Genomic DNA, 27,222 nt, shown 5'->3' on the forward strand with positions numbered 1-27,222 from the left:
ACAAATATAATTCAAAATTTAAATAGCAACAAAGAAATTATAAACATTTTTTTTTTTTAAGTATTTTTTTTCTTTTTCTTGTTAATATCCATTATCTTCTCTGGTATGTATCTTCCGGTCTTTGCAAATCAGGCCAGCATTTCTTGGTCCTGCACGTCTTTCTCGTACAGCCACTGCTTGAAGCAAACTGAAAATAAGAAACAACAATGTTTTAACAAATCGTATTAAATTAGGTGATGACAGCTAGTGAATAAGGAAATAAATGAAATATTGAAGGTCCTAATATTCAGCATAGCAGTTTTGCAGATAACAAAGTAAGACTGTGACATCACATCTGGAAGGGGTGGGGCTAACATGTGCTCCGGCTCCTCTGGATATCAACAGCCAGCCGACATCGGCACACACACACACACACACACACACACACACACACACATTTTAAACTGGGGACAAACAAAACAGCAACAACCTGGAAAGTACAAGCATTGAGTCAGCTGTCGAGAATATTCAGAAAGCCTGCCGTAAAGTTGAAACCTGGGAGGTGAGCAAAGCGAGGAGGACACCGGAAAGGAAAGGAGGAAGGTATCCGGATTGCTGCGAGCTCTTGGCGAGAGACATCCCCGGACGGTGCCGCCTGCAGCAGCATCACCATCAGCATGGAGGGGGAGAATCACGGTTTGTCGTCCTCCCACTAATATACACTGTTTTGCATGTTGTGGGCGTTTACAGTCGAGCCCTTTAAAGTTGTCTACCCCTGTATGTTCGGGGTTTCAAGCATTGCTGGATATCTGCTGTGCCAAGTGTTTGGAAATGACAGACTGATGTTGCTGTCAGTGTGACAGTGTGGTGGGACTGTCACTGAGAGCATGGCAGACTGTACTGTGTATAATTTCCTTAATTCATAAAGGGACTCATTACTTGATTACATTGAAACGCTTTCACAGGAAAGGGAAAATCCTGTTGTGTGTTTAGATGGCATCTTAAAACAGGTGCCCCCTTTGGTATTCATGCCAAAGGGGTATACAATTATCTTTGATTAATTATTTAGCATCGCACTGCAGCTACAGTATGGGAGCATTGTGGACACTGTAGAAATCCACATAGACAGTAGAGTTAATGCAGTGAAAGACAAAAAAGTTCCGTTCCTGGGGGAATTGAGATGCAAAAGGATTTATTTATAAGCTGGCTTCTCTTCTGAGGTGCATATAGGCTGTTCAGATGACACAGTTTCACAAAATGCGTTCTTGTAAAACTGTCTTTAGAGGAAGTTCTGAATCACGCATAGGGTGATTTCCTCCCCGCCCTGTTGATGTCAAGGCCATGATGAGCTAGCTGATGGCTCAGTTTGGGCAATGATAGAGGCTTTGCCTCAATTATTTAGCAGTTTCGTTTTTTCTGTGAGCTTAATGCATCTCAAAATAGAACCATCAGAAATGGCCTCATTGCAAAACTGATGCTCTGTACACAGAAGGGAGGGCTGGTACCCCACATAATTGATCCAAAAAAACTGAGATCTAACCTTACTACCAATGAGGGCTTTATAGTTATAAAGCTGTATTTTGTTTCCTCACTTACCCAGCTAAAGTATTGCCCCTTGATTGTGTTTTTGACATAGACACAAGGAACATGTGACTTTTCACATACATAATGTTTGTTTCGAGAGGATAATCATATTAATTTGCAGTCGTCTTCCCTTGTCAGTACTTTTCTATGTTCAATGAATAGGGCAATGATTATGTAATTATCTGCTAAAGTGTGAAGCACAAGAGAAGGGACATGCCAAAACTCCTAGCGCATTCAAATAACACTCTCACTGTCCCTGACACCTCTTTAGTCAAATCAGGAGCTTGTGGATCAGAATGAGTAAGTAATATCATCTCTTGTGTCTGAGCACCGTGACTGTTCAGCGTACTTGAAGCTGAGAAGGGGGGAGGATAGAAATAATCCATCCGCTGTCAAGATTCAAACAGACTATTTTCGTACAGCTCTACTTTATTATTGATGCAGACTTATGCAACAACCCCATGCTGTGTATTTGAGGATAATCTTTGCATTTTACAGTCTTGCAGTGTCATGTGTAAAGTCACCGGCTAAAGATTTAGGACAGAATTACCATACTGTGTTTTTGAACTGTGATGGTTCCCTAAATCAGCAATCTCTGGATTCATTGGGTTGTGCTCTGTTTCAAGCCTCACTTCAAAGGCTTTGAGCTGCACGTTGTCAGAATCATCATCTTTTTTTCTCGTGCTCTTTTGCAATCTACCTGCGCTTGTCAATGCAGCTCAGTTTTCCTTTGCATAAAGAGATGTGTGCAAACAAAGGAAATTGTGTGCTGGTTTATAGGTGTGGTGCACTAGCTGCAGGTGTGGTTTCTGTGGTTATGGGTTTCGCCTTCGCTCTCAGTTTGAAATATAGGAGCTTCTGCTGGTCTGTAATAAGTTGATTTCAACTGTATACTGCCACTCTCTACCAATCATCAGACAGGTTTACTCCTGCACAAAGCTCCTCTCTCTTTCAAAGCATACTCTGTCAAAGCAGCAGCAGCAGCCAAATCTCAGAGGACGTGTGCAGACATATCGTATTCCTAGTAAAAAAAAGTGTGACATGAAAATAATTTTTTTTAGTTGAAATATGTCACTTCAAGGTGAATCCAGGTCTGCACTTGTGCTGTAGGCCTACTTAATAAACCAAGAAAAGCTACAGTGTAGAATAGTAAGCTGATGAAAGCATCACACCTTTATTTTCCATCATTAAATCTACACCAATCAAAGAGAGATGAAGATTAAGGGAAGCACATAGAGAAAAGCATTAAAGGCATTGAGACAGGAAATGACACGTGGGCTAGGGTGTTGCTGATAATGTTGCTTAAATCCATATTCAGCCTGATAAGCTTTATTCCGGTGAGCATTTTGTTGAGTGGTTTCCGCATAGGTGCTTGTTCTGCTTCCACCCAGCTATTGTTAATCACTGAATGTGATGCTACAGTGTAGGAGTTCCACCAACACAGTTTGGCGAGCTCTCGGTTAGTTTCATACCCATATGGGGAAACTCTTTTATCACACAGGAGATGTGTCTACCTACCTGACTGTTTGAAGACAAACATAGGAGTATTTTTCATCAGATTCTCCCGCTAGACGTGCCTGCTGAGGCGGCGGGAGGTTTTCTGCTAGATTTTTCAACCTAGAGGAATTCAATCTGCTGTATGGTACATTTTACTTTGTGAATGACTAACGCCCTTCTGGTTTTAAGAATAAAAGGTGTTGTTCCATTCTATGTCCACCTGGTGGCATGTATGCATAACAGAGTGCATGTGTGGGTCCAGTTCAAGGTAGGGACTACACACTACACATGGTGGTAATGTGACATGCATTGATGCTATAGGAAGTTATTTTACCATTTAAAACCATCTGAGTGAGTAGACAGCGGCGTGTTTGTCGTTATGACTGCAGACTGTTAAACTGAGCAATGTTTATGCCCCAAAAATCCTTACTCCTTAACTTTAAATGTTAAAGGTCCCATATCATGCTTTTCCAGTTATTACCCGTACCCTTGTGTGTTATGTAGCTTTTTATGCACCAAGTGACGTAACGACGACCCAATGGACCAATTGGTCCAAATGGACCAATCCGTGGAGCTCCTCACACACCAAGATCCCTTGGCTTCACTATCAAACGCAGTAGGGGGACCTATAGCGTCGATTTTCAACTATCAGGGAGTCCCATTGACTTCCATAGAGCTTTTCTCAGCCGCAGCTGCGTGGATCTCCACTCACAGTTTGCCACACATTCACGTGTGTGTGCTAAGGCTGAGTTCAGGCTGAGTTTCACCGTGTCTCGCTGTCTCGCAGACCCCACACAGCAACCAGGAAACGACACCAGTAATCCAGCTCATACTGTCCGCTCCTCGAGTCTCAGAGGGCGGAGCAGCGAGCCCTGCAACGTCCCGCTAACACGGCACCCAGACCCCACGCAGCATTCTCATCTGTTTGTTTGTATGTTTGTTTGTAGCCTTTATTTATCCAGCTAAAAAATCCCATTTAGATCAATGATCTCTTTTACAAGGGAGACCTGCCGTCATTACTGGTGTCATTTTCTGGCTGCTAACAAACGCCATTGTAACACATGAACACACATCAGAGCACAGTGGGCTCATAGGGAGGGGGGGAGGGGGGGGGGCAGGAGCTCCAACAAGGCGTTTGGGACAGAGTGAATACACATACTATACAGAGATGCTGTATGAGAAAACCAATTCGATTTTGGAACATTGAACAATGTAAATATATTCTAGTGTACCTCAACTATGGAATTATGATCAGTAGAAATGGTAGTAATGTTACATGGGATAAACAAAAAGGGGAAACAATCCTAGAAAAACAGTTCAACAGGGCTTTATTAAAAACTGTTCAGGGAACCTTTAAGTCGAGCCTGTAGTGACTGCAATCGGTGCTCTAAGTCTCCAACGCTGTGTTGCACTATAATAACCTGCAAGACCAAATGAGGCAATAGACATACTGAATCAAAGTTTACCGTTATTGCTATGGCTCATTTGCGTTTATGGCTTTCATTAGGGAACTTACAGTTGGCTATGGGGACTCAGGCCTTGCCACTTGGCAGTTTAGTCTAACACATTGACGTTATTTCATTTAAAGCAATGAACTGATAAGGAACTGATGTATTAAGGTATCCATCTATCTATCTATCTATCTATCTATCTATCTATCTATCTATCTATCTATCTATCTATCTATCTATCTATCTATCTATCTATCTATCTATCTGTCTGTCTATCTATCTATATATCTATCTATCTATCTATCTATCTATCTATCTATCTATCTATCTATCTATCTATCTATCTATCTATCTATCTATCTATCTATCTATCTATCTATCTATCTATCTATCTATCTATCTATCTATCTATCTATCTATCTATCTATCTATCTATCTATCTATCTATCTATCTATCTATCTATCTATCTATCTATCTATCTATCTATCTATCTATCTATCTATCTATCTATCTACCTGTTTACTTATTTAAACTCACGGCAGGTGCTGACTGAGTTGCTGCTGACAACACACTCTTATTCAGAGAGGTAATGTGGAGCAAAGCGGTAGGGGAGGAATATGCATATTAAAAAAGAGAAGACGACATTTGTGCTGACTTCAACGTGTACAGTGTCGCTATTCCTCCCGTGACAAGGCGATGTGCAGCTGCAGCACTAAACAATGGTCAGGACTGACTATGCAGTTCAGGTAGGGGTCACTCCAGGGCACTCGGCCCTCTGGCAATGAACTGAGCAATGATTGTTAGATCAGAGGTCATGTCAGAGCCTGGCAGGGTGAAGAAATGCAGTATATATCAGTTATAGCTAGATGGGTTCTGTAATGCCACCTAGCCTGAGTTGCTGACATGCTTGCCATTGATGAAGGGTCAAATTGATCATTAATAGTGACTGACACTAAATGAGAGAGCTGTTATTAAAGGGCCCATGTCATGCTTTTCCGGTTATTACCCGTCCCCTTGTTTGTTATGAAGGTTTTTATGCATGTAAACAGTCTGCAGAGTCAAAAACCCTCAAAGTACACCCTGTAGCGAGTAAAACTCTAACACAGAAAATACCTGTCTATGCTGCCCCAAAACGCCTCGTTGCAGATTTCTCATTTTCCATTGTTTGCTTCCTGAGTTCTGTGACGTGTGAACACCCAAAATAACAACAAATGACCGGATTGGCCCAAATGGACCAATCCGCGGAGCACCTCACATACCAGGATCCCTTAGCTGGTAAACGCTGTTAATAGACGAGTTGGGATCGCGGAGAAATGCTCTCCGCAGACCCTTTCTCACTGCGTTATAATCCTTTTTCTTACCCAATATCAAGCCACACTTATTGTTTTTACTTCGGCTGTGAGTGTTTGTGTGTGCTCAGGATGAGCTTGTTCTCGCTGTATCGCGACTCGGAAACCTGTCCGCTCCTCGCAGCAACGAGCCTCACAATGTCCCGACCAATCAGAGCACACTGGGCTCACAGGGAGGAGGTGGGGGGGGGGGGGGGGGGGGGGGCAGGAGCTCCAACAAGCCGTTTAGGACAGAGAGTGAATACCTGGTGAATACACATACTATACAGAGATGCTGTATGAGAAACCAATGTGAGTTTGGAAAATTGCACAATTTAAATCTATTCTAGTAGACCTCAACAAAGGAAATATGATCAGTAGAAATGGCCATGACATGGGACCTTTAAGGAGTTAGAGACTGTGTGAAATTGGCAGGTAGGCTAATTCAGAGTGGCAGGAGTTCAGGAGTTGGTAAAACATTTTGGAAATCCAAAATGTAATCGATTTGCGATGATTAGGAGCACATCTGTAGCAGAACCAGACACCAGTGTCATGTGATTTCAAGACCATGAAAATGTGACTGTGTCGCGGTGAATAACCTCAATAGCTGTGAAGATATTATCTGATCAAAACAAATGGCTCCCAGTGTTTTGCCCAGGAAGAAATTATTTATTTCACCCCGTTGCCAAGCAACAATGATATCTTGAATTTATATACAAGGCTTTTGAAGCCAAAAAAATGATGAGTGACTAGAAGCTAAAAAGCTACTGTGGAGATGGAACTCAAACACTGCAGTGCACAAAACAAATAAATGTGCTGCGGATATTTCTCCATGAGCCTGATGCACAGTAAAACAATTGAATGAACTGTTTCTGAAATGAATCCTCCCGTGGTTTCTACATTTTATCAGGCAAACTAGCTTCCAGCAAAAACAAAGTAACAGAAAATAGAGATCTGCCCTGAAGTTACATTAACATACGCTTTAAAGTACAAGCTGACTTTTCCATTTGTGTGTGCATTCTGTTATGTCTAAGAATATCTGCTTGAATTAGTATGGAAAGTATCAAGAGAGTGCAAGTGGGAGAGAAAGAGAGAGAGAGAGAGAGAGAGGAAGGGAGACAGAGAGGAAGAGAGAGACAGAGCAGAGGAGGATAGAGAGAGGCTGAGACACCAGCAAAAAAGGGGAACTGGGCGAAAGCAGAAGTGATTTCAGCGTCCTGGCAAGTTGCACATTCGCTCTAATCGAGAGGGAAGAGAAAGTAGGTGAGTGTGAGAGACTGGCCGGGGAGCGCAGGATTCATCCAGCAGCTGGGGTGGGGGGGGGAATAAGTGACCGAATGGAGTTCCTCACAGTTGGTGTCTCTCCTTGGACTGAGTGACTCCCAGCAGCCTAAGCGGGGACCTCCAGGCCTCAGTTACTTCCCCTGTTTCCATCTCAATCTGAATCGTCAGGAGGAAGCCCTCACACAGCCACCAACAGATCCCTCACATACACACCCATCACTGAAGCTATGGGGTCAGTGAGTGAACTCTGCGTGTCCAGCCTTCAGACGTTCTTGTGTCCAGCCGTGAAGCCGCTTCAGCAAGCTCCAGGTAAACTCACATAACTTTGGGCCTTATGGTGTTGTTGTACGATTGTTTGCAGGTCGCTTGTTGTTGCATTTCTTCCTGTAACATGGCTTAAAATAGATAAATCAACATCAATTAAAATATGTCTCATACTGGCGATAAAAACATGTTGCTTGGCAGTGTTTGTGTCCTTGTAGGTGCTTGTTTGACCACATTCACAAACACACGGGATGATAACAGCGGGACAGAAATAGAGGTAGCTTCCCGTGGCTAAGGAGGTTCTCTCATTAACTTAAAGCTCTGTGCACACACATGCTGAGAGGGAGCGGGCTAATGTTATTACTTACTGAGTAGATCTAATCTCCAGCAGGTCTCACACACTATCCCCAGCCAAAACCCATTGAACTGTTCAAGGTGACTTCTCACAACCTCTTTCACACATCGTATGGCAACACTATAACCTCAGGTAAAAACAGCCACATATTTCTGCTTTTTCCCGAGCATTAAAAAAGTTCTCCCTGTTGCTGTCTTCTTCGATAACGGGGACAGCATGTTGTTGTGTCTACAGAGATCGCCTCCTAACCTGCATAAACAACTCTCATAATAACAGATGGAGGAGAAGTTGAGCTGGCTAAGACGTTGACCTCTTTAGGAGCTTTTTCATACTCCCCATCTGTTTCTAAGACGTATCCCTTCACTTCACTGTAGTCATACCAGAATCTGAACTGTAATGGAGCCAGTTTGTGTTACTGTTTGTTTTGGATTGTTGGTTGTTAGGTGATGCAACTGCATTACCCTTCAGTGCAGGGTTGTGTACAGGTTTCTATTGGGAGTGCTTAAAACTATGTTGGCAGACAGTGTTGACATGACTAAAGCGGCTTCGCTGGGTTGTGGTGAATCAGCTGACTGAATGGGGAAACAGTGCTGTCTCAGTGATTTTAAAAACACCTGAATCAGCAGCATGGTCAAACATGAGAGGGGACTTCTTTTTCCGATTTGGTATTTCAAACGCTACGTAATCTAGAATGTTCTGTTCTGGTATCAAGAACATGGTGACAACAAAGATTATCCGATTGTTGTCTCGCTAAGAATAATTACTTGACACATTGGGTAGAATGGAAGAAAAGTTCTGGTTTGATATGTCAGCGGGTTGTCATTTGAATAGTTAGCCTCCAGTCTAAACTTAATATATTCCCAAAGGCTTTTTCCCAGCTGTCACCATCTGCAAGTGCCATTTTTTTGCATAAACCGTTATGAAAACCTACATGTTGAAATGGCAGCCGTTGCATTTTGGACTCCTTGTGGTGGGAAGGGTTTGCGCAGTATTCTGTATGGGTTGGTGTTTCTGTTTTTAATCATGAATCATGCTAGTGATTCATGTGTGACTCATCAAATGGTCGTGAGTTCTTATTGTATCATGTATCAGCATCACTACTAAATTACTCCTGAAATTGAGCCAAATGCTGTTTGACATGAACAAAGTTATGTATATGAGTGATAGATTAATAAAAGTCACCTGGCTGTTTCACTAGGTGACGTGACGGCTTATTTCCCAAAGTCTTTATGTTTCCCAGGGTAATTTACATTGATTATTTCAGTTGTCTTAGTCACTCCTCTTAACTAAGTAGGCCTACAGTGTTATGTCACTGCCCTTTCAGACTGTAAATGTTACTGTGAGTCTAACTTTCACAGTCTCTGAGTGTGACTCAACATGCCCAATGAATCTTCCCAGGGCACAGACTGGGACTGATAGCAGCCAGAGCATCGCCCAAAGAAGACGTGATTGTAATTTAGATGCTTAATATCAGCGCTATTTGCTCTCTTAGGCCTGGGGTTTGCCATGATTTTCATTTATGGAAAATAGTCCATTTGGGCTCCAGCGTCAGTTCAGGAAAAAGTGATTTATTTGGGAGCACCAACAAGCCCGTCAGTGAAAGAGTGTTCAGAATATTTGCCAAATCAGCTTGTTGTTAAGGAGGAGGGTGATGCTATGATAGCAAACGACCTCTGTGTGGGATCCTCGAGATCGTGGGCCTCCTTTTTTTAAGCTTGATATTACATTTGTTTTGGTTATTGGGTGTCTCAACTTTGTATGGTAAAAAAGTAATGAACACTGAATATTTACATGAAAGACGATTATAATGATGTCTTAAACGATACGTTTTTCTACTGGTAACACACAGTTTGATATGTTTTGGATTCTGAACAGAACAGTCCCTGCCAGAGCTTCAGAGAGGCGTGTGTGGGTATCAAAACAAAGGCGAATGAAATCCATACAGCTCAGTAAGCCAACTAAAGTCCCTCTGATTGCTTGGGAGGAATTGTTTTCTCTGAGTTCTTGGTTTTTATCTTGAGGAAACGCAGTGAAATTAAGAGGCGTTTGTGATAGAAAATAATGTTTTTATTGTGTTTTATACTTTTTCTCTGACATGTATGGCATACTGTATCTCTTATTGTTGCACTGCTGATGTACGTATATCGACGCTGTCCTAAGCTTTCATGCCTGTGGACACAATCCATCTACGAACAGAAGGGGTTTTATTGTGTCATTCCCTGACATGTATGCATAATGTATAACAGATGAACAAATGCTTTGTCAGCCTGCAGTCTACCAAGGCTTGTTGGGGTGATGTCAACTGCAGAAATGTATGCAGTGCAGAATGCTTTGTGTCTAGCCCGAGGAAGAGTGACTTCTAGACAGGCTGTCCTACTTCAGCAAGAGCTCTCTGAATTCTACACTCTCTTTCTAAAATGATTTGCAAAGCCCCATCTTCCGACAGCAGTATGTATATCTAATGTAAGAGTATGTGAGTTATACTGTAGGCTGCTTCAAAGGAAACGCCTTAGAAAGTATACAATCTTGCTGTTAAGGAAACGTTAAGATCATGTTGTATGATATAGCTTTATGCATGTAATACAAAGTGATGGCTGCCCACAGATTTATCTTAACTCAGTAGCACATCAGAAAGGTGAGCTATTTCCTTATTATGACTCAAGTCAGTAATTAATGGCTCAGTTCTGTGGGCTCAGAACAGTCTCATAATACACACATGCACACAGAAGGATTCACACTTGTTTTTCCGGATCCACACTTGTGTTTTTCAATGCACACACAAATGTGTTCCGTTTCATATACATGTAAACAAAATCCAAATACAGAAAAAATTTTAAATGTGTATTTTTGATCCACACATATTTGTTTTCCGTTTAAAACCTCTGAACCTGCAAACACAAACCGCTTTCTGTGCATGGATCGCTGTGCATTCGTGTGTGGGTTTTTTGAGACTCCCCTGACGGTCAGCCGATTCGTACTTGTAATTTTTTCTATCTATAGCCAATCAGATGTCTCCTCAATTCTAAGCCAATCACATGAGCGCGCCCCCTGAGGGTAGATTTCTTGCGTTTATGACGTAGCGCTTCATGTACGCACTTTGCGCAGTCCGGAGCTGACACGTCCATGGAGCTGACACGTCCATGGAGCCTGCCTGCAGGCGCTAATCTCAGGACACCTCCACTCTCAGTACATTGCCACTTTCCGAATGCTTTATATTATTAAGGTACAGCGCCACTTTCCGAACCATTGATGAATGTTTATGTGTACACAAAAACGGCAGGCAAAACCGTTTTAAATGTGTGTTTCCTGTATGGCGAATACAGCTGCTTTATTTATGTCTTCGCAGTTGTTGTGAGTGTGGAGGGAGCAGCTACAGGTTAGCTTAGCCTAATCGATCAGTGCATTACGAAGCCAGTGCTAGACGGTGAACTGTTAACGGGGGGAGACGAGACACGCAGCTCTGCATGATCACCTGATGCTCCGCCCTCTGTTTAGCGAGCTGACCGGATAGCGCAAAATGCGTATAATGAAGTGTCATGAACGCAATAAATCCTACCCTCGTGGGGGCGCGCTCATGTGATTGGCTTAGACTGGAGGAGACATCTGATTGGCTATAGATGAGAGAACTTACAAGTACGAATCGGGTGAGCGTCAGGGGAGTCTCAAAAAACCCACACACGAATGCACAGCGATCCAAGCACAGAAAGCGGTTTGTGTTTGCTGGTTAAGGTAAATGGTTAATGGACTGTACTTTATATAGCGCTTTATCCAGTCTTTAAGACCCCTCAAAGCGCTTTACATACTACATGTCATTCAACCATTCACACCCATTCATACAGAGCAGTGTACCTTACTCTAGGACCTAACATTCACACACCGTTGGTCATGCCATCGGGAGCAACTCAGGGTTAAGTATCTTGCCCAAGGATACATCGACATGTTGACTGCATGGGCTGGGATCGAACCCACAACCTTCTGGTTGAAAGACGACCACACTCCCTCACAGCCACGACCACACTCCCTCACAGCCACAGTCGCTCTTAAGGGGTTTTAAACAGAAAACAAATATGTGTGGATCAAAAATACATATGTAAAACTTTTTTCTGTGTTTGGATTTTATTTACATGTATATGAAACGGAACACATTTGTGTGTGCATCGAAAAACACAAGTGTGGATCCGGAAATACAAGTGTGAATCCTTTTGCGGATCATGAAATACAAGTGTGAATCCTTCTGTGTGCATGTGTGTATTATGAGACTGTTCTGAGCCCATACAGGTCTGCCCACTCCCTCCCTCGGAAAATTAAAGGATGGATTTACCTCTGACTGCACCTGTAAAATGAAAGTGGTTTCAGGATCAGCTAGTGCAATGAGTCATGTTGCATGGCGCATCAAAACTCCAGATGCAGCTAATGCCAAAGAATGCCTGCCATGCATGTAGAAATCGTAGAAACAGAGGAATTTTTCATGTCTGGTGTTTCCTTCTTTCAAGGTTACACAAACTACACTCTGGAAACTAATTTTGTTTGTAAGTATAATACATAATTACACTATATATTAATAAATTTTGCATGTGTGGAGGCCTTCCCAAATAATTGCCCTTATATTTCACAATTTAGGTATAGTTTTAGTGATATGTGTCCAGTGTGAGCTGTAATTACTCCAGATGATCAGCAGGGGTCATTCTTGGCATCTCTTTTGATTGTAACAAATACTTTTCTCACTTTTCCAACCTAATTCAGGTTATTTAAACACCAATATTTGCTGTTGTAGCTTAAGTTGTGTTGTTATGGTGATATGGCTAATAATAGAGCCTTGTGGTTTCAGGAACAACCCTGTGGTACAGTTACAGTTATAGCCATGATGATTGGAGAGTAGACCACTACATTGCCCCGGGCACACACAGCCGGAAACAAGCTAACCCTTCAGGCAAGACTCCCATTGGTTGTATATACATCAAGATCAATTTAGTTGAAATGTGCTCTCTGTATGGACACATTTTAGAAAGCCGGCTTTAAAAACGGGGGTCTTGAGTTTGAAAGAAATTGACATTTACTAAAAAACTAATATAGAGACTATCAAGTTGCATTTTGGGAAGAGTAGGATCCAGTGGAGGTTGGCTCATATAAAGTGCTAAAAACCATGATATTTCGGCCTCTGCATACTTTTTTTTACAATATTTTCCCCCAAGTTCACAAAATGCTAGCACATTTCAGAATTTGAAGACAGGGCTTTTTCTGCCTAACCAGTTGTAGAAACTTTCTGTGGGAAACAATATGGGGCAACATGGCTTGTGCAATGTCCATACAGCTGATTAGTTGGTCAGCCAGTTTTCACAAGAAGCTGGGGGGCACATTTTTAAACTCGAGAGCCAGGATTGCTCTCGAAAATCGGCTCTGTCACATGCAACCACACTGTAATCCAAGGGCTTAACAAAGTATGCCAAGATCAGCTATTTCATAACAAGGCTTTTGTGTGTTCAAAATGTTCAGCGATGTTATTGAGCTACTTTCAGCTAATGCAGATTCAGCTGCTGGAAAGTTGTCAAAAGAAGCTCTGTCCGAATAACTGATTCTACCTTTCCTATGTTGCAGACGGAGCAGCAGATGTGCTTAAGGACCAATATTATAAATAATGGAAACAAAATAGTATCGCCTGCCAGTATTTTTCAGTCGATTAATGTATGTTCAAATTGTTTCAAAAAAGTGTTGATGCATATTATTGTATCTCTAAGTTGTTATTTTATTGTATTAGCTTAAATTGTCAGGCATTCCTGTTTTTTTTCAAGCTAAATTGCCCTTAAAATTGTTAACAAAACCTTGTGAACAAAAGAGAAGAGTGATGAAATAAAAAACATTGTTCTTTCAGGAAATGTCTCAAACATACAAAAACAAAACCCTCTTTTACATTTCAGCATCTAGTATGACGCTGCTTTGACACTTGCATATTTAACTTCACATTTATTCAAGGGTCAGTTCTGTCAGGAAGTTGCAGACAACAACGTGTTGATATCAACTGAGGATCTCTTTATTTGAAGGTCAAACGGGGCTCTGGTTTCACTGGTACTGGGTTCTTCAGGACAGCAGCAGAGCTCTGGGGTATGGATGAACTTTCTAACAATGAATAGAAACTTTGTGTGAACAAGGTTCACTTCACGAACTACATTGTCAGTTGTTGAGTTTTGGCAGCACAACTGAGGCATTCATAGGCCACAGCTTGAAGCCTAGCCTCTCAAATGAAGTAGCCATGCAGACGAAGGCCTTTCAGGAGTGGGGTAGGATTTTATGCTTTAGGTATTGTGATGGAAACGTCTGAAGTAATGGAGACAGGACTCAGAGAGACATGGGGAGAGCAGGAACTTTGATGGCAAACACTGATGGTTTATTTGGAGCTTGGGCCGGATAATTCACAAGACATGTGCTGTGCCATGAGTTGGCGGTTGCCAAACCAATTCTGAAGATCTCTTCCCCAGACCCATGTATTTAGCTAGTTCTGAGAGAATAATCAACAATTTGCATAACAAGATAACACCATAACACCTCTATCAGTTTACGCCAACAGGCAGGAACAGGCAGACAACACACTGAGAGCACAGCAGGCCAAGGTTGCAGGCAAACTGGGTCAAAGGTGTGGGCCTGGGAAAATATTTCCCGACAGGTATTTAGACACATTTTTTTCTCCTAGTGAAACAGGATTGGAGAGTTAAAAGAAAAACAGGGAGGAGGTGTTATCTCCTCTCTGTGAGCGCAGCATTCCTCTTGGCGCTCCTGTGTTCATCGACAGGCAGCGACAGGCCCTCTCCTATCTGACAGCAGCACAGTCCAGCAGGTGTTATATAAACAGTAGGCTGATTTAGACTCTTTCAACATAAAAATGAGAAACTCTGTAGCTTTCCTGTCTGTCCTAACAGTTTTCCCTTAAAAATAATCCATGAAATATCTCCCTGCCAGAGCAATCATCAGATGTACCTTATCACAGTCAGCAGTAAAGGTTAGTTTACTGTGTTGATGGAGCAGGATGAACATGTCAAGGTGAATCCTGACAGTCTCAGCAGGATTTGGTAGAACCAGTTTTACCATTGGCAACACAGCAGTGTGTTTGCTACGTGGTTGTAGTCTTGTCGCTGGGATTCACCATTTTGAGTAGTGCAATAACAAATGGTTAATGTCAATCAACTATTTACCTAAACATACTGAAACATCCCGAATGAAAAGAAGACCTTTAGTATTTCAAATTTTAGCTTGTTTTGGTTATATTAATTAAAAATGAATGGCCAACCATAGCATAGGGCAAGTGTCAGTAGCAGCCCAAAAAACCCAGAACAAAAGCAAACAGACGATTTAAGTTGCTGAATAAATAGCGACTAATACCACGTATGGGAATATAGCCCACTGTGATTTCACTTGAAAATCCAACAGGTGTTTGAAAGTGCTTGTAAGTATGATTGTGTTCGCCACAGCCCACAGACCAGTGTTGCTGCTATTTTCTGAAGAGATAAAAGTCAGACTGCAAACACGTCTGCTCAGCGGATGTGGTGAATTCGCAATCGTAACATCAGCACCAGTGAACTGCAGTGCCTGTGTGTGTCAATCACTTTTCTCTCCCTGCCCCCACTCAACCCTGTCCCAACAGCAGCGTGTGTGTGTGTGTGTGTGTGTGTGTGTGTGTGTGTGTGTGTGTGTGTGTGTGTGTGTGTGTGTGTGTGTGTGTGTGTGTGTGTGTGTGTGTGTGTGTGTGTGTGTGTGTGTGTGTGTGTGTGTGTGTGTGTGTGTGTGTGTGTGTGTGTGTGTGTGTGTGTGTGTAAGGCAACAGCAGACTCGTCATCTGGCCCATTTGCTGCACCTTCAGACTACGAAAGTCAGCTGTGACGGGAAGCTGTTACCGGATAGGGAGCGGCTCCTACAAATTAAAGTTCAATTAATCATAGACTTAAAGTAAAGAACTATGCTTGTTAATTAGTAGGTTTATTTTTGTATTTTCCAAATTTGCTGAAATCGAGTGAATTTGTTAAACTCATACCCACTCACAGTGATACAACTCAAATTGTCCTATCTCCAACGCGTTTCTTAAATAGATATCTTACGCTAAATATATTTTCTTTTCATTATTAATATAACTGCTAGCTACTACTTGAGATCTTATAATAATTAGACTATTTGTGCTTCCTACTTTTGATGCTAATTTGTTATAGCTATTTATCTTGTAGGCCCAATCAAATACAAATTGACAATATTCAATAGAAATTCAATTCCCCCCTTCTTTTCAACCATCCTTGTTTCGGCCATGATAAACCCGTTTGGTAAATGTTTGTGCGGATTTTATTGTGAAAGTCACAACCAGAACCTCATCGTTTTTGTCCTGCCGCGTGCCTTGACAGAGAATCGCGCGCAGGACAGATTGGCTGGTTAAAGTCCTCCTTCGTCTCTTCTAACCACTCCCTTGAGCTGTCGACAGAGCCACCCTTCACTTACCGAAGAAACCATTCCCAAGTGTGTTTGTTAAATCGGCAGAAAAACTTATAAAACAGGTCAATATATTTACCGATACTGGTAATCAGTCAAAGTTTTTGTCGCTCGGAAACCACTTGTAACTTTTTCAACTCGGAACTGCACGGAGACAGCATGGTGTTAAAATCGGAAGACGGCGTAGGTGAGTGAAGCAGCCAGGAAATACATATGTATCGTCTGAATGTCGTTGAAATGTCTTTACATGATGTGTTTAGATACAGGATATGTTTATGGGAAGTTTAAACTTTGTTTACGGGTGAAATGTTTAAGGGAAATCTCAGGAACCAAATGTGTGAAGTGGGTGCTGGATCGTTTGGCCTTGTTGACATTGTTTACTGCTCCATTCCCCACACTATTGTATTGACTCAGTCAACTATGTGCATTGTGTTGTGGGTTTCTAAACGTGGGCAACATCTATAAAAACACAAATTATATAATAGTATATAATTCACAGTCAGTTATAGTGTCTGTATGCAAAATGCTATTAAAACAAATTCACAAAATCATCATAAAACACACAAAAAGGCTCCTTTATGTTAGCATTGCCATTTGAAGTTTGTAAATTGCTATTAATACATTGCCACAGTCTGTTTGTTAAAGATACAGTAAGAAATATATATTGTAGGTTTTAATATGTGCACTGTGGGTGTTATTTTGTAACCACATGTATAAACACTTCAGTAACGCATTTTTGGCCCCTAATGCACAACACATTTTTAAGTGACTGCTGGTCTGTAAGCAGCAACAGGTGTGAGAACAGACAGTAACTCCTTCCTATGGCAGCAAATCACTGACATTCAAAACATTTAATTTCATCTTTAACATTATCCTAGTACAAATAGTTATGTTATCCTCACATCCCCATTCCAACAGATAGTTAAACATTATAAAAAGCATAGTTAAAATGCCAGTACTATATAGAAATAAAGGAGTGAGCAGCCATTTAAGTCAGACACAAACCCTTTGTTGCTGAGCCTGATGCCTTCATCTCTGTGGTTGGCCTGCCAGAATTAATTAGCACCCCCGCCCGTATTAATCGTGTTAGAGAACAGTGAACATCTGAGCGACTGATCCTGTTATATGCTGCTGCTCTTTTGTTCTGCTGATGGAGAGGCAGAACTTCCACACTTTTTGCTTCTGTTTTCAGGAATGAGACAGGGGAACAGTCGATTCTATTCGAGTCCATTTGTCTCTGCCACTTAGGGGTGGGTGGTCTGGGAAGTTGGAGTAGTTGTCACTAATGGTTCCCTAATGAGTGGAGCTGAGAGATCTAATGGGGCCCACCAGAACAATGCCCTGCCTGGCAGTAATGCCCCGGTGGTTTGATAATCGCCATCCTCTCCCCATAATCATATTTTAGCCTTCTTTCCAGCTTCGAGTGGACCTCCTTACCTCTCAGGCCAGTGCACAATTACAGCTATAATGTAATTGGACAAATGTGTTTACTATGGTGCAGTGAGGTGTTGTTAGTATCCCAGCAGAACATAGTATGCTTCATTGCTGAAATATTTAGGGCAGTGCCACCAGTCAATTAAAGAGGCAGACAAATAATAGCTCAGTTTTTAAACCACAGCAACCTGCCAAAGTAATGTTTGGTTATATGTGGGTGTGGGATGGGGATCAATAAGTCTTTTCATTGTCTTTTTATTGTTCTATATGCATTAACAATTCATTAGATGTATTAATTAATGACAGAGTTCAACATGGGAACAAATATGAATGGCCTTTCATAGCTTGTTTAAGAAAGCAAAGGGCAATTAAAAAACCTGACCAAAAGCAAAACATCTAAAATCTTTTTTTTAAAAGTCTGAATTTGGAAATAATCTAAGTTGTCATTTTTTACATCAAATTAAAAAAAAAGATCTTGGCCACACACTATCCTATTCTATTGCCTTATTCTCTGTACTTGTATTACTTGTTTAAGACATTTATTAACAACACATTCTAAAGGATTGCTAGATCAAGCAAGCTGTAAAAAGGAAATGTATTTGACCATGTCCCCTTGGGATCTGGAAGCTTGTGTGTGTGTTTCTTTATTCTCTGACACATTATAGACTTAGAACATTGAATCAATGTATTCTCTGAAGTTACTGCTCTCTCAAACGGTGCTGCCTGTCAGGATAACGAAAGGACTTGCGTGGGAAAACTTGTTTCTCTGAAATTTGCTATGAACACGGTTGACCGTTATTTGGTGGCTGTATTCGTTTTCATAAACTTGTCTTTAAACCGGTCTGTGAGAAGCCATATCCTCTGTGTTCCACAAATGTATCAAACAATCCTCAACTTTTAAATGTGTGAGGGGACGCTGTCTGAAGTGTGTGCCAGCCCCGCTGCATCCAGGCTTCATTTATTTTATAATAATATTCACATTTTTCTCACATTTCACCAGAACTGTTTTTCACTTTAACGTGTTCCTTCTATCTCGCACATTTGAGCCTGCAGTACATTTTTTTGTCTTTTCTCCTGAGCTGATGAAGTTGGTTTGCAGCAGGTAGAGACATGCCTGCATTCATTTTCTACATACAGGCCTCTATGATCAGTCCCGTTGACAGGGCATAGAAATGTAAAATGGCGCTTGGCAGGAACTCCATAGACACCGCATTTTAATAGACTGTGCTGATTTGACTACCCATCACAGCTGTGGTGCATTCAGGGTCTGGTCACAGTCTGGTTGCGCTGGCGTAGTCTGCTCAGCAATATTTGTATATGATTTTTCTGAGCTGCAGGAAAGAATAAAAAACTGCAAGTATTTCCTGATATTCTTTTAGAATAGCTTATCACATCTTTTGTTAATTTACAAATGATTGAGGCAGTGTGTCCCACAGAATTTGATTCTATTTGTGGGGGCACCGCACCCCCCCAACGTTCTTGTTGCATTTAGGTATTTAGCAGACGCCTTATTCCAAAGCGACTTACAATGACCAATTACAGTGACATTCTCCCTGGAGTAACCGAGGGCTAAGTGCCTTGCTCAAGGGCACACTAGTAGTGGTGTTCCAGGCAGGATTTGAACTCCCAACCTTCCGATCCTCAGCCCACCTCACAAAAAAAAAAAGAATAATAATTTTTTTTTTATGAGATCCATTTGTGGCGGACGATATTTAATTGTGGCGGCCCGCGACAAATAAATCAATGTATGGGAAACACTGGATATATACTATATGTTTTGTGTGTTTAATCCTTTTTTTCAAAATGCATTGAGAAAGCTCTTGCACCATATAACTTTAGACAAAGAGGCAAACAATGCATGCTGAGTTGAGGAGCTGCTTTGGTGGGGTCATGTTGTTATTTGTGCACTGTTCAGATCCCATTTGAACTCTATCACAACATGGTTACATGAGAGCGGGTGAATGAAAGTACTGCAGGATGGCTATTTTGTTACATTTTCCACAGGATGTGTGGGTTTAGCGTCAGCTTTCACTCCTCCCCTGAACGTTGAGAACAGCTAACAAACAGGAAGCAGAGAGGTTGTCAATATGCTCGACAGCAAATGAAATCCCACAGGTTGTGTGTGGGCTTACATTTACACTGCCTTATGACAGAAAAAGCCACGCAGGGACAGAAATAAGAAGAGAGGAAAACACGGCTGGCTCTTCCAGCTTTCCCATCATGTGTTTTCTGGATGTGTGTGTTTTACTGGCCAGAGAGGATGTTGATAGTAGTTCAGCCCTGATAAGAATCAAGGCCAGCAGCATTGGAGGACAAAGGCATGCATTGTGGGTAGAAATAGCACTTCCGCTTTTGAGGAAAAACATTGAGAACATTGTCCTAACCAAACAATTCATGTTGATAAATGCCAATAAAACAGAATGGAGATTATTTCAGAAAGCTGATCTCTTGTGTTCATATAGTGATGGATTGTGTGCGTGAAGCTGCGGGATGTGTATGCTGCGGACTCGTCTGTATGTTTGCTTTACATCGAAGCTGCTGTGTGTGGTGGCAGACCTCGCTATACGTTCTGCAGCTCCAGCCTCCACCCAGCCACATCCTCTGCTCCCAGCATTCCTTCACTGAAGCTTTAACACAGCCAGCAGACAGAGAGCTGTTTCTGGGATATTAAGGTCCTTTGGGGGATCAACATTCCTTTGAATCCCGTTACTCGATGGCGAGGCATACACCTGACCCCACTCATGTACAATACAACAATTACAGGTTGTTTTTTGTGGAAGAGACAAGGCTAGGGGCGGTTTTAACTGGGCAGTGCAGTGGCTCCTAACCTCAGGGTAAATCTACAGGCTCAACAGTAAAGAGAAAACTAATGTAATGAATATGGGCTCTTAAGGTGTTTATTTATTTTCTTGCTTACATATCTACTTTACTCTGTAGTTTCGAGGTAACTCAAAGACAAAGTGCCTGATCTTAAGATAAGATAACAAGTACTTTATTGATCCCAATTTGGGAGATTTGTGTGTTGTAGCCGCATAAAAAGACAAGGCACTGTACATTAGAGAAATTAAAAGACTAGAAATAAACAATCCAAATCTTGACCTGCAGGTTTATTTGATTCAGATTTTAATACTGATAGTCATAGGATGATCAAGTGAACATGTTTTCCTTCTGGCATTTCAATATGATCTGTTTAGTCGTGGAATCCAGAATATAAATCACCACTCCGTGTCAGAGCCGGCTGTAACCTACAACACATGGGTCCCGTACTGACAGCAGTGAGAGCAGCTGTGTCACTGGGCCTGCAGAGGGCTCCAGGTTGACTCATAAAGATATGCAGACGTGAGGGAAGCGCTCACATCTGCTCTGTGATGCAGACGCTCCCGGGGCAAGTCAACACTCATGCTGTACCAACACGACGAGGAGGAATGCTGTGCAATCTTTGGGCATGAATCATTTGGGATAATGCCAGTGGTGGGATTTACTAAAGTACATTTACTCAAGTATTGCACTAAAGTACAATTTTGAGGTATTGAGTATTTATGGTATGCTACTTTATTGTTTTACCTCACTTCAAGCCAATATCGTTCTTTTTTTATTTCACTACATTTATCTGATAGTTTATGTTACTTTTGACTTTACAGATTCAGATTTCTTAAGACAAATAAAAAGTTATCTTCAGGACAGACTCTATTGTTAAACTGGGGTTTGGAGGTCATGATGATGGCATGACTCATCGGGAGAGAAGACCTGGCTCAAAAGAGCTGACTCATACCAACAGCTCATAACTACCTCACTGTGGTGACCGGATGTGTCTGGAGAAAAAGATAGACTTCCTAAAAATACTGCTCCCCGTCTTGTTCAGTACATTTTTCTATCTTGGTTTTTCTTGATATGTTTGAATCTGAAGTTACTGAAAAACTATTTATAATCTTTGGTAGAAATGTGACTTTATACTAAACTTTTTTCTTGGAAATGTGCCCTGTTTTTGATCTGGGGTAGACCTTATATTTGTAATGTTTTGCTGCTAACTATATTGTTTAATAATATGAATTCATTACATTTTTATTAGAGTGCTTTTCCAGGTGCTCAAAGCGCTTTACATGACATATCACACTATGGACAATACCCACTATGAGTCATATCCCTTTTTATAAATACAATCTATGGTCATATCTTATGTTCCCTTCTAAAACACTGTTTGTGAATGTTTAACATTTGTGTATTGTAATTATTGTATTAGGACTGGGTGTCAACCATCAGTATCGTCCCAAGGAAGTGGTGTTATCAATTCTAATACAGATCACCAACTAAGACAGATTTCTCCCAAATTGTTTCAAATAGTCCACAACAACATCTCAATGTGACAATCCCGATTAATCACACATCTGGTTAATAACAGCTCTCTGTATTTAAAGACACGTGGGCATTAGGATAGACTTTCTTTATATTGCCCTGTGAACAGGAGGCAGGGAAGGGAATGACCACTGGGTGGAGCCTCTATGGTAGTGACAGCGAAAAAGAAAAAGGGAGGGAGTGAGGCAGTGAGTAAGACTTCCTAAATGGACTGTCAGTGTGCTGAGAGCATGCTGGGAGCTGATAGCAGAGCGGTACAGTTGAGGAAAGCCGGCAGTGTCTCTCTGTGACTGGAGGAGCAGGCTCCTTCTCTCCGCAGCCTGTCATGTGGACTTCTGGCCCGCCTGCGTTACGCCACAGGAGCTGACAGAAAAGAGGACTTTTTTTATATCAAGGAACAGAAATAAGAAGTAGGGAAGGAAGAAGAGCTCTCTGGAAAGACACATCATTTGCTCTTTGGAGGACTCTCGTACAGGTTAGCACTTACATTTGTTTGCCGTCATGTGTTTTTGAAGTTGTTCTTGTATTGTTTTCCACTCTGTTTGTAGAGCATGTTATTTCTGGCCCTTTGATGTCATTTTAGACTTTGGTCAGTTTTCATTGATTCTGTGTCCAACCACAGCCATGCTTTGATTAAATCAGTGAAGGGTTATAGTGTGCTGTCCACATAAAAAGCAGCTTGGATGAATTATTTAAAGTGCTAGGGGTTTGTCTGCTCTCCTGTCATTCTCCACCCTGGTTTGTTGTGTTGTGGTTAAGCTTAGTGGATGGAGCTCCACTCAATGACACTTAAGATGAATGAGAGCTGATGCAACCAATGACTGAGCAGTGTGGTCAGTTGGGTTGAGGATTGCTGTTTGTATTGCTGTTGATGGTTCGATTTTCCAACAATAAAGGTAACATAAGAGGCAAGGTATTTATGACCACATGTCAGACGGTGAATTCCCTTAACTAATGTTCTCAGTGCCACAAAAGAAAGCTGGGATGACCAATAAATAAATATCAGGGCAACATTCAAAGCCAAGGATGCTTCAGCCACCGACAGTCCCCTGCCGGGGCCTTGTAGAGGAATTCCATCAGAGGCCACTTTCAGACACAAAGGGAAATCTGTGATCGTCCCACATCTCTTCCCACTATCTCCGTGTTCTCCTGCCACTTGCCGTCCCACGCCTCCCCGGCCAAACACTGGACTTGTTCTCCTGGTATCTCCCCTCTCTCAGTCTCTCCTCACATCCTCCTACCCTCACAGCAGGTCAGGTTGGATGCTTTGTGGCTTTCTGATCCACACCTGGTGGTCCAGTTTGGTAGAAAGGGATCTGAAGGTCAGAGGTGAACATGTTCTATCGGGCCGGTGCCCATATTCAGGACTGGCATTCCTTCACTGCCCATGCAAGGCTTTGTTGCTAGCTGTCTGGTTCAGAAGATGAAGGTGTATTTGTGTGTCTGCGTCTGTGTGTGTGTGTGTGTGGCTTCAAATATATATGAGGGACAGTCCCCTTGGGGTTTACTGTAGTAATGAGATTCAGTCTCGGATCAGAGATCAGCGGATGAGACGTTCTGAATCGCCCTTTGTTGTTCAAACAGCAGAAAGGATCAGAAAGGTTTTTTAGACCCCGGTTTACCCGTGTGTTTGTGCCTATCCCAGCTCACATTATCGATTGTTTGTGTGCGCGTGTTTTGTGCTGAACGCATTAAACCTCATCATGAAGTGGACTGTTTCTTGTTACAGCTTGTGCTCTCATTGGTTTTGGCTAAGGGTCGATTGATTGGAGCCTACAGGGACCTCGGTGGGGTGAAGGGCGCATTTGGCAGTTTTAAAGGGGGGGGGGGGGAGGTGGATGTATTAAACTGATTAGATTGGCTAGACAACTCAAAGAAAGTCGGGGATAAAGATGGAGTAGATGAGAGGAAGAAGACTAAGGCTAATCAAGCCTAATTAAAAGATTTTGAGGAGACGCAGAACGGATGGAGAGAGAAACTGTGTCATTCATCTGCCTTGATTAGTGCGTCCACTTCATCAACATGAAATGATGTCATTATGGACAGACACGTGGCTTCAGAAATAGATGTGTATATCTTTGCATATTCCTTCATACATAGATCACAGGCACCATAGACACATTCACTGATGTCTCCATCTGGTTCAGTAGATATAGACAGAATAGATCTGGTGTCACACTAAACTGTGGAGCACATGTATATATTATTAAGTCCACCTAAGTGTGCATCTTGTGACCCCGTCCAGTTACTGTGTCACTAGGGGCAACTAGGCGATGATTTGTGTCGTTTTGTGCTGAGAGGAGCTCCCTAAATTGGGTCACATCTGCAGGGAGGGAGGGGGGGAGGGGGGGGGCTGAGATATCCTACAAGCACTTAAGAATTTAATTTCCTTATTTTCCAAGGAGAGTTCTTCAGTGATCTGGGTGGAAATGAGACTTCTGCCTTGATGGAAATCAGGATGTGTTTTAGTGGGCTCCGCCGCTGTGGGAGAGGGAGCTATAATTGGTAACTCCCTTGATGTCAGCTCCCCAGTGCTCTCCGCTGACCCAGCCCTCACTAAAAACGACTTTGCCCATCTAGGAACTCTGCTGATGCTTAGAAGCCAAAAATAAGGACATACCCGGTCAAACGGTTGAATGTTTTTTAAATAAAGCACCTTAGGGATTTAACAATGGTAAAACATGATATTTTGCGCAAACAGTTTGTGTAAAGGCCAACTTAAAGGGGACCTATCATGCAAAATGCACTTCTTGATGTCTTTTATACATAAATGTGTCCCCGGTGTGTCAGAAAATAAAACCCTCTCTCTTTTCTACCGTACCCAAATCTCTAAAAACGGGGCTACAACGGAGCTGGTCCAGATTTGCGTCCGATATGACTTAATATCGGAAATGTAGGCTGACTTTACACCCACGGCCCTATCAGAAATGTTGCTATCAGAAACAATGCCCGACTGTTTTGGACATAATATGGTCGGTGCATGTTTACATTAGCATCGCTAACACTCAGAGCTAACCTGTACTGCACAGAGCATGTGTGTGAAGAAGCAGGAAATAAAAAGGAACTCACCTTGTGGTATAACCGGCAAGAGAGAAAGCCTTTGAGCTCCATACTGTTTCAGAAATAATCCTTGATAATCCATGATATGGCGTTTCATCACGACAGTATTTAGTTTAGACAGTAGCTGCCGGCTCCTGCATGAGCTCAGCCCCCTCCTTTTTTTTAATCTTTTTTTTTTTTTTTTTTTTAAAGCTTTATACCCAAAATCAGCACTTTTGAAACAGGAAGTGAAATAGAGGGATATGAGGCATGGCTAGAATGGGCGATCTGTTTGGTATTTTGAGCAAACACTAGAGAGACATGTTCTTTATATATTTTCATATATCTGAGACCTATGCTGTTGCCTAAAAATAGCATGATAGGTGCACTTTAAGGGAATTTAAGGCAACATAATGAGTAATACATTAATTTCATTCAGCACTCTGTTGTAATGAGGGCCACTGCACTCACAGAATACTGTCCCAGATTTGGCAAAAGGACACACACATCATTCCACACCGCCTTGGTGTTATGAAGTTCTTTAATCGACAGTTAATGTATAACATTTCTTTAAAGCCTAATGTTTAGCTGTCATTTCAGTATCATTTTCTTCTATGATTGCCGTACCTTGTTCGCCAACAAAGACGATGGGTGCTTTCCAAACGTGTTTTCACTGATGTAATGGATTCATTCTGAATATCAGCGCGGACAGTACCAGTCAGATGGTGTTATTGTTGAATGTTGGAACAAAAAGCAAGTTGTTTTGTGCACTGCCAGGCACAGGGTGAGAAGCACTGTTTTGATCAGGGCGTTGGTGGGTGTGTGTGGGTGTGTGTGGGTGTTATGCATGTATATCAGTGCATGTGACTGTACCCTATTCTATGTGCACGACTTAACTTCTTGTATGCACGCCTCCGTGTGCATGTGATTTCCTAGAATGACCTTTCTGAGCAGCGCGAGTGAAGATGTGGGCGGCCCGTGTTTCTCTTTCAGACCGTTGAAGTCAACACATACAGGTTTTCCCCAGTTCGGATTAGAGGGGCTCCTAAATTGACGTATAGACAGAGCGGATGAGTAGTGATACATTTTGTAAACATGAAGGTGAAAATGCCACATTTGCTCTGATCGTCCTCTCACTGAGTTGTCATTACATGGATCCTAATCTCGATAAAAGATGATCAGCTTTCACCGGGTTTGTGGTACAGAAACAGATTTAAAGCTATCACTCTTTCTACCTCTTCGATTCCTGTCTGTCCTGTTTAAGGCGTCTTTCATTGTCATTACCAGTAGGGCTGTGCAATTAATCGTATTTTAATCTCAATTACGATTTTGGCTTGCAACGATTACAAAAACAACGTAATAGAAATAAAACGATTTAAAAAAAATATATATATATATAGATTTTTCAGTTGAATTATACTTAAAGTTCAGGGTAATCAACTGTTAAAAACATATTCTTCAAATTAGTTTTTTAAATGGATGTTTTCAAAGTAAATGGATAATCGTTTTTAATAATCGTGATATCAATTATTGACCAAAATAATCGTGATTATGATTTTGGCCATAATCGCACAGCCCTAATTACCAGTACAGAGGATGGCAGAATGAGAGCCAGCAGCGCTCCCAGACAGAAGAAAAACAAGCAGCATTGACATACGTGGACGGGCTCCCCCCTCATCAGCTGGTTTCAGGAAAATGACACCCACTTGGTGCCCACCTCAGGAGCATGCGTTGGTGGGGCCTTTCCTTTCCCTGATGTGGTCTTGATCCTTTCTGCTGAAGTTAGAAAGGCAGTGACGCGTGTACCTCATTGGCTGCTTGAGTAAGTCTGATTGTGTGGCTGACAACAGATGACATGTGGGGTGGTAGGTTGGACCAAGGCTTCATCCTCCGTCTGCCCGGCTCATGGGCTAAGATACCGATTTGGAGAAGGTCCTTGTTTGTGCTCTTGAGACAGAGATGGTTTCCTTTGCTCAGTTTCTTTTAAATTATAGTCCTTTTCTGCCGCTCTTCTGCCCTGTCTCCTTCACTTTGCGATCCTACTTTAAACCAGGAATGCTGTGGTTTGGTTGGTTCCCAATTTCTTCTGCATCTACCAGTCGTCCAACCTGACATCATACTTCCAGAAAAAGGAAAAAACGGCCTGCTTTAAGCTTGTCCTCCCCATCGCTCTGATAAACTCACAGCCCG

At 42.0% G+C, this 27,222-nt stretch overlaps 1 protein-coding gene across 6 annotated transcripts in view; it reads left to right on the forward strand.

The window, feature by feature from the left end:
• Nucleotides 1-454: 454 nt before the first annotated feature.
• cyth1a (cytohesin 1a) overlaps nt 455-27,222 on the forward strand; it is a 41,938-nt gene continuing 15,170 nt past the window's right edge. For 2 of the 6 annotated variants that reach the window (XR_013801175.1, XR_013801176.1), the window contains exon 1: nt 7,045-7,433. Coding sequence is in view for 3 of the 6 variants with exons in the window: in XM_079641951.1 (XP_079498077.1) it covers nt 7,352-7,433 (82 nt within the window). In the remaining 3 variants the exon portion in view is untranslated. Of the gene's footprint in view, nt 676-7,044; nt 7,434-16,161; nt 16,394-22,217; nt 22,469-27,222 lie in introns of those variants that run through there. The other 4 variants (XM_079641953.1, XM_079641951.1, XM_079641952.1 and 1 more) reach the window with 4 other exon arrangements.

The sequence above is a fragment of the Notothenia rossii genome (assembly GCF_949606895.1).
Source record: "Notothenia rossii genome assembly, chromosome: 8".
Classification (NCBI taxonomy): domain Eukaryota; kingdom Metazoa; phylum Chordata; class Actinopteri; order Perciformes; family Nototheniidae; genus Notothenia; species Notothenia rossii.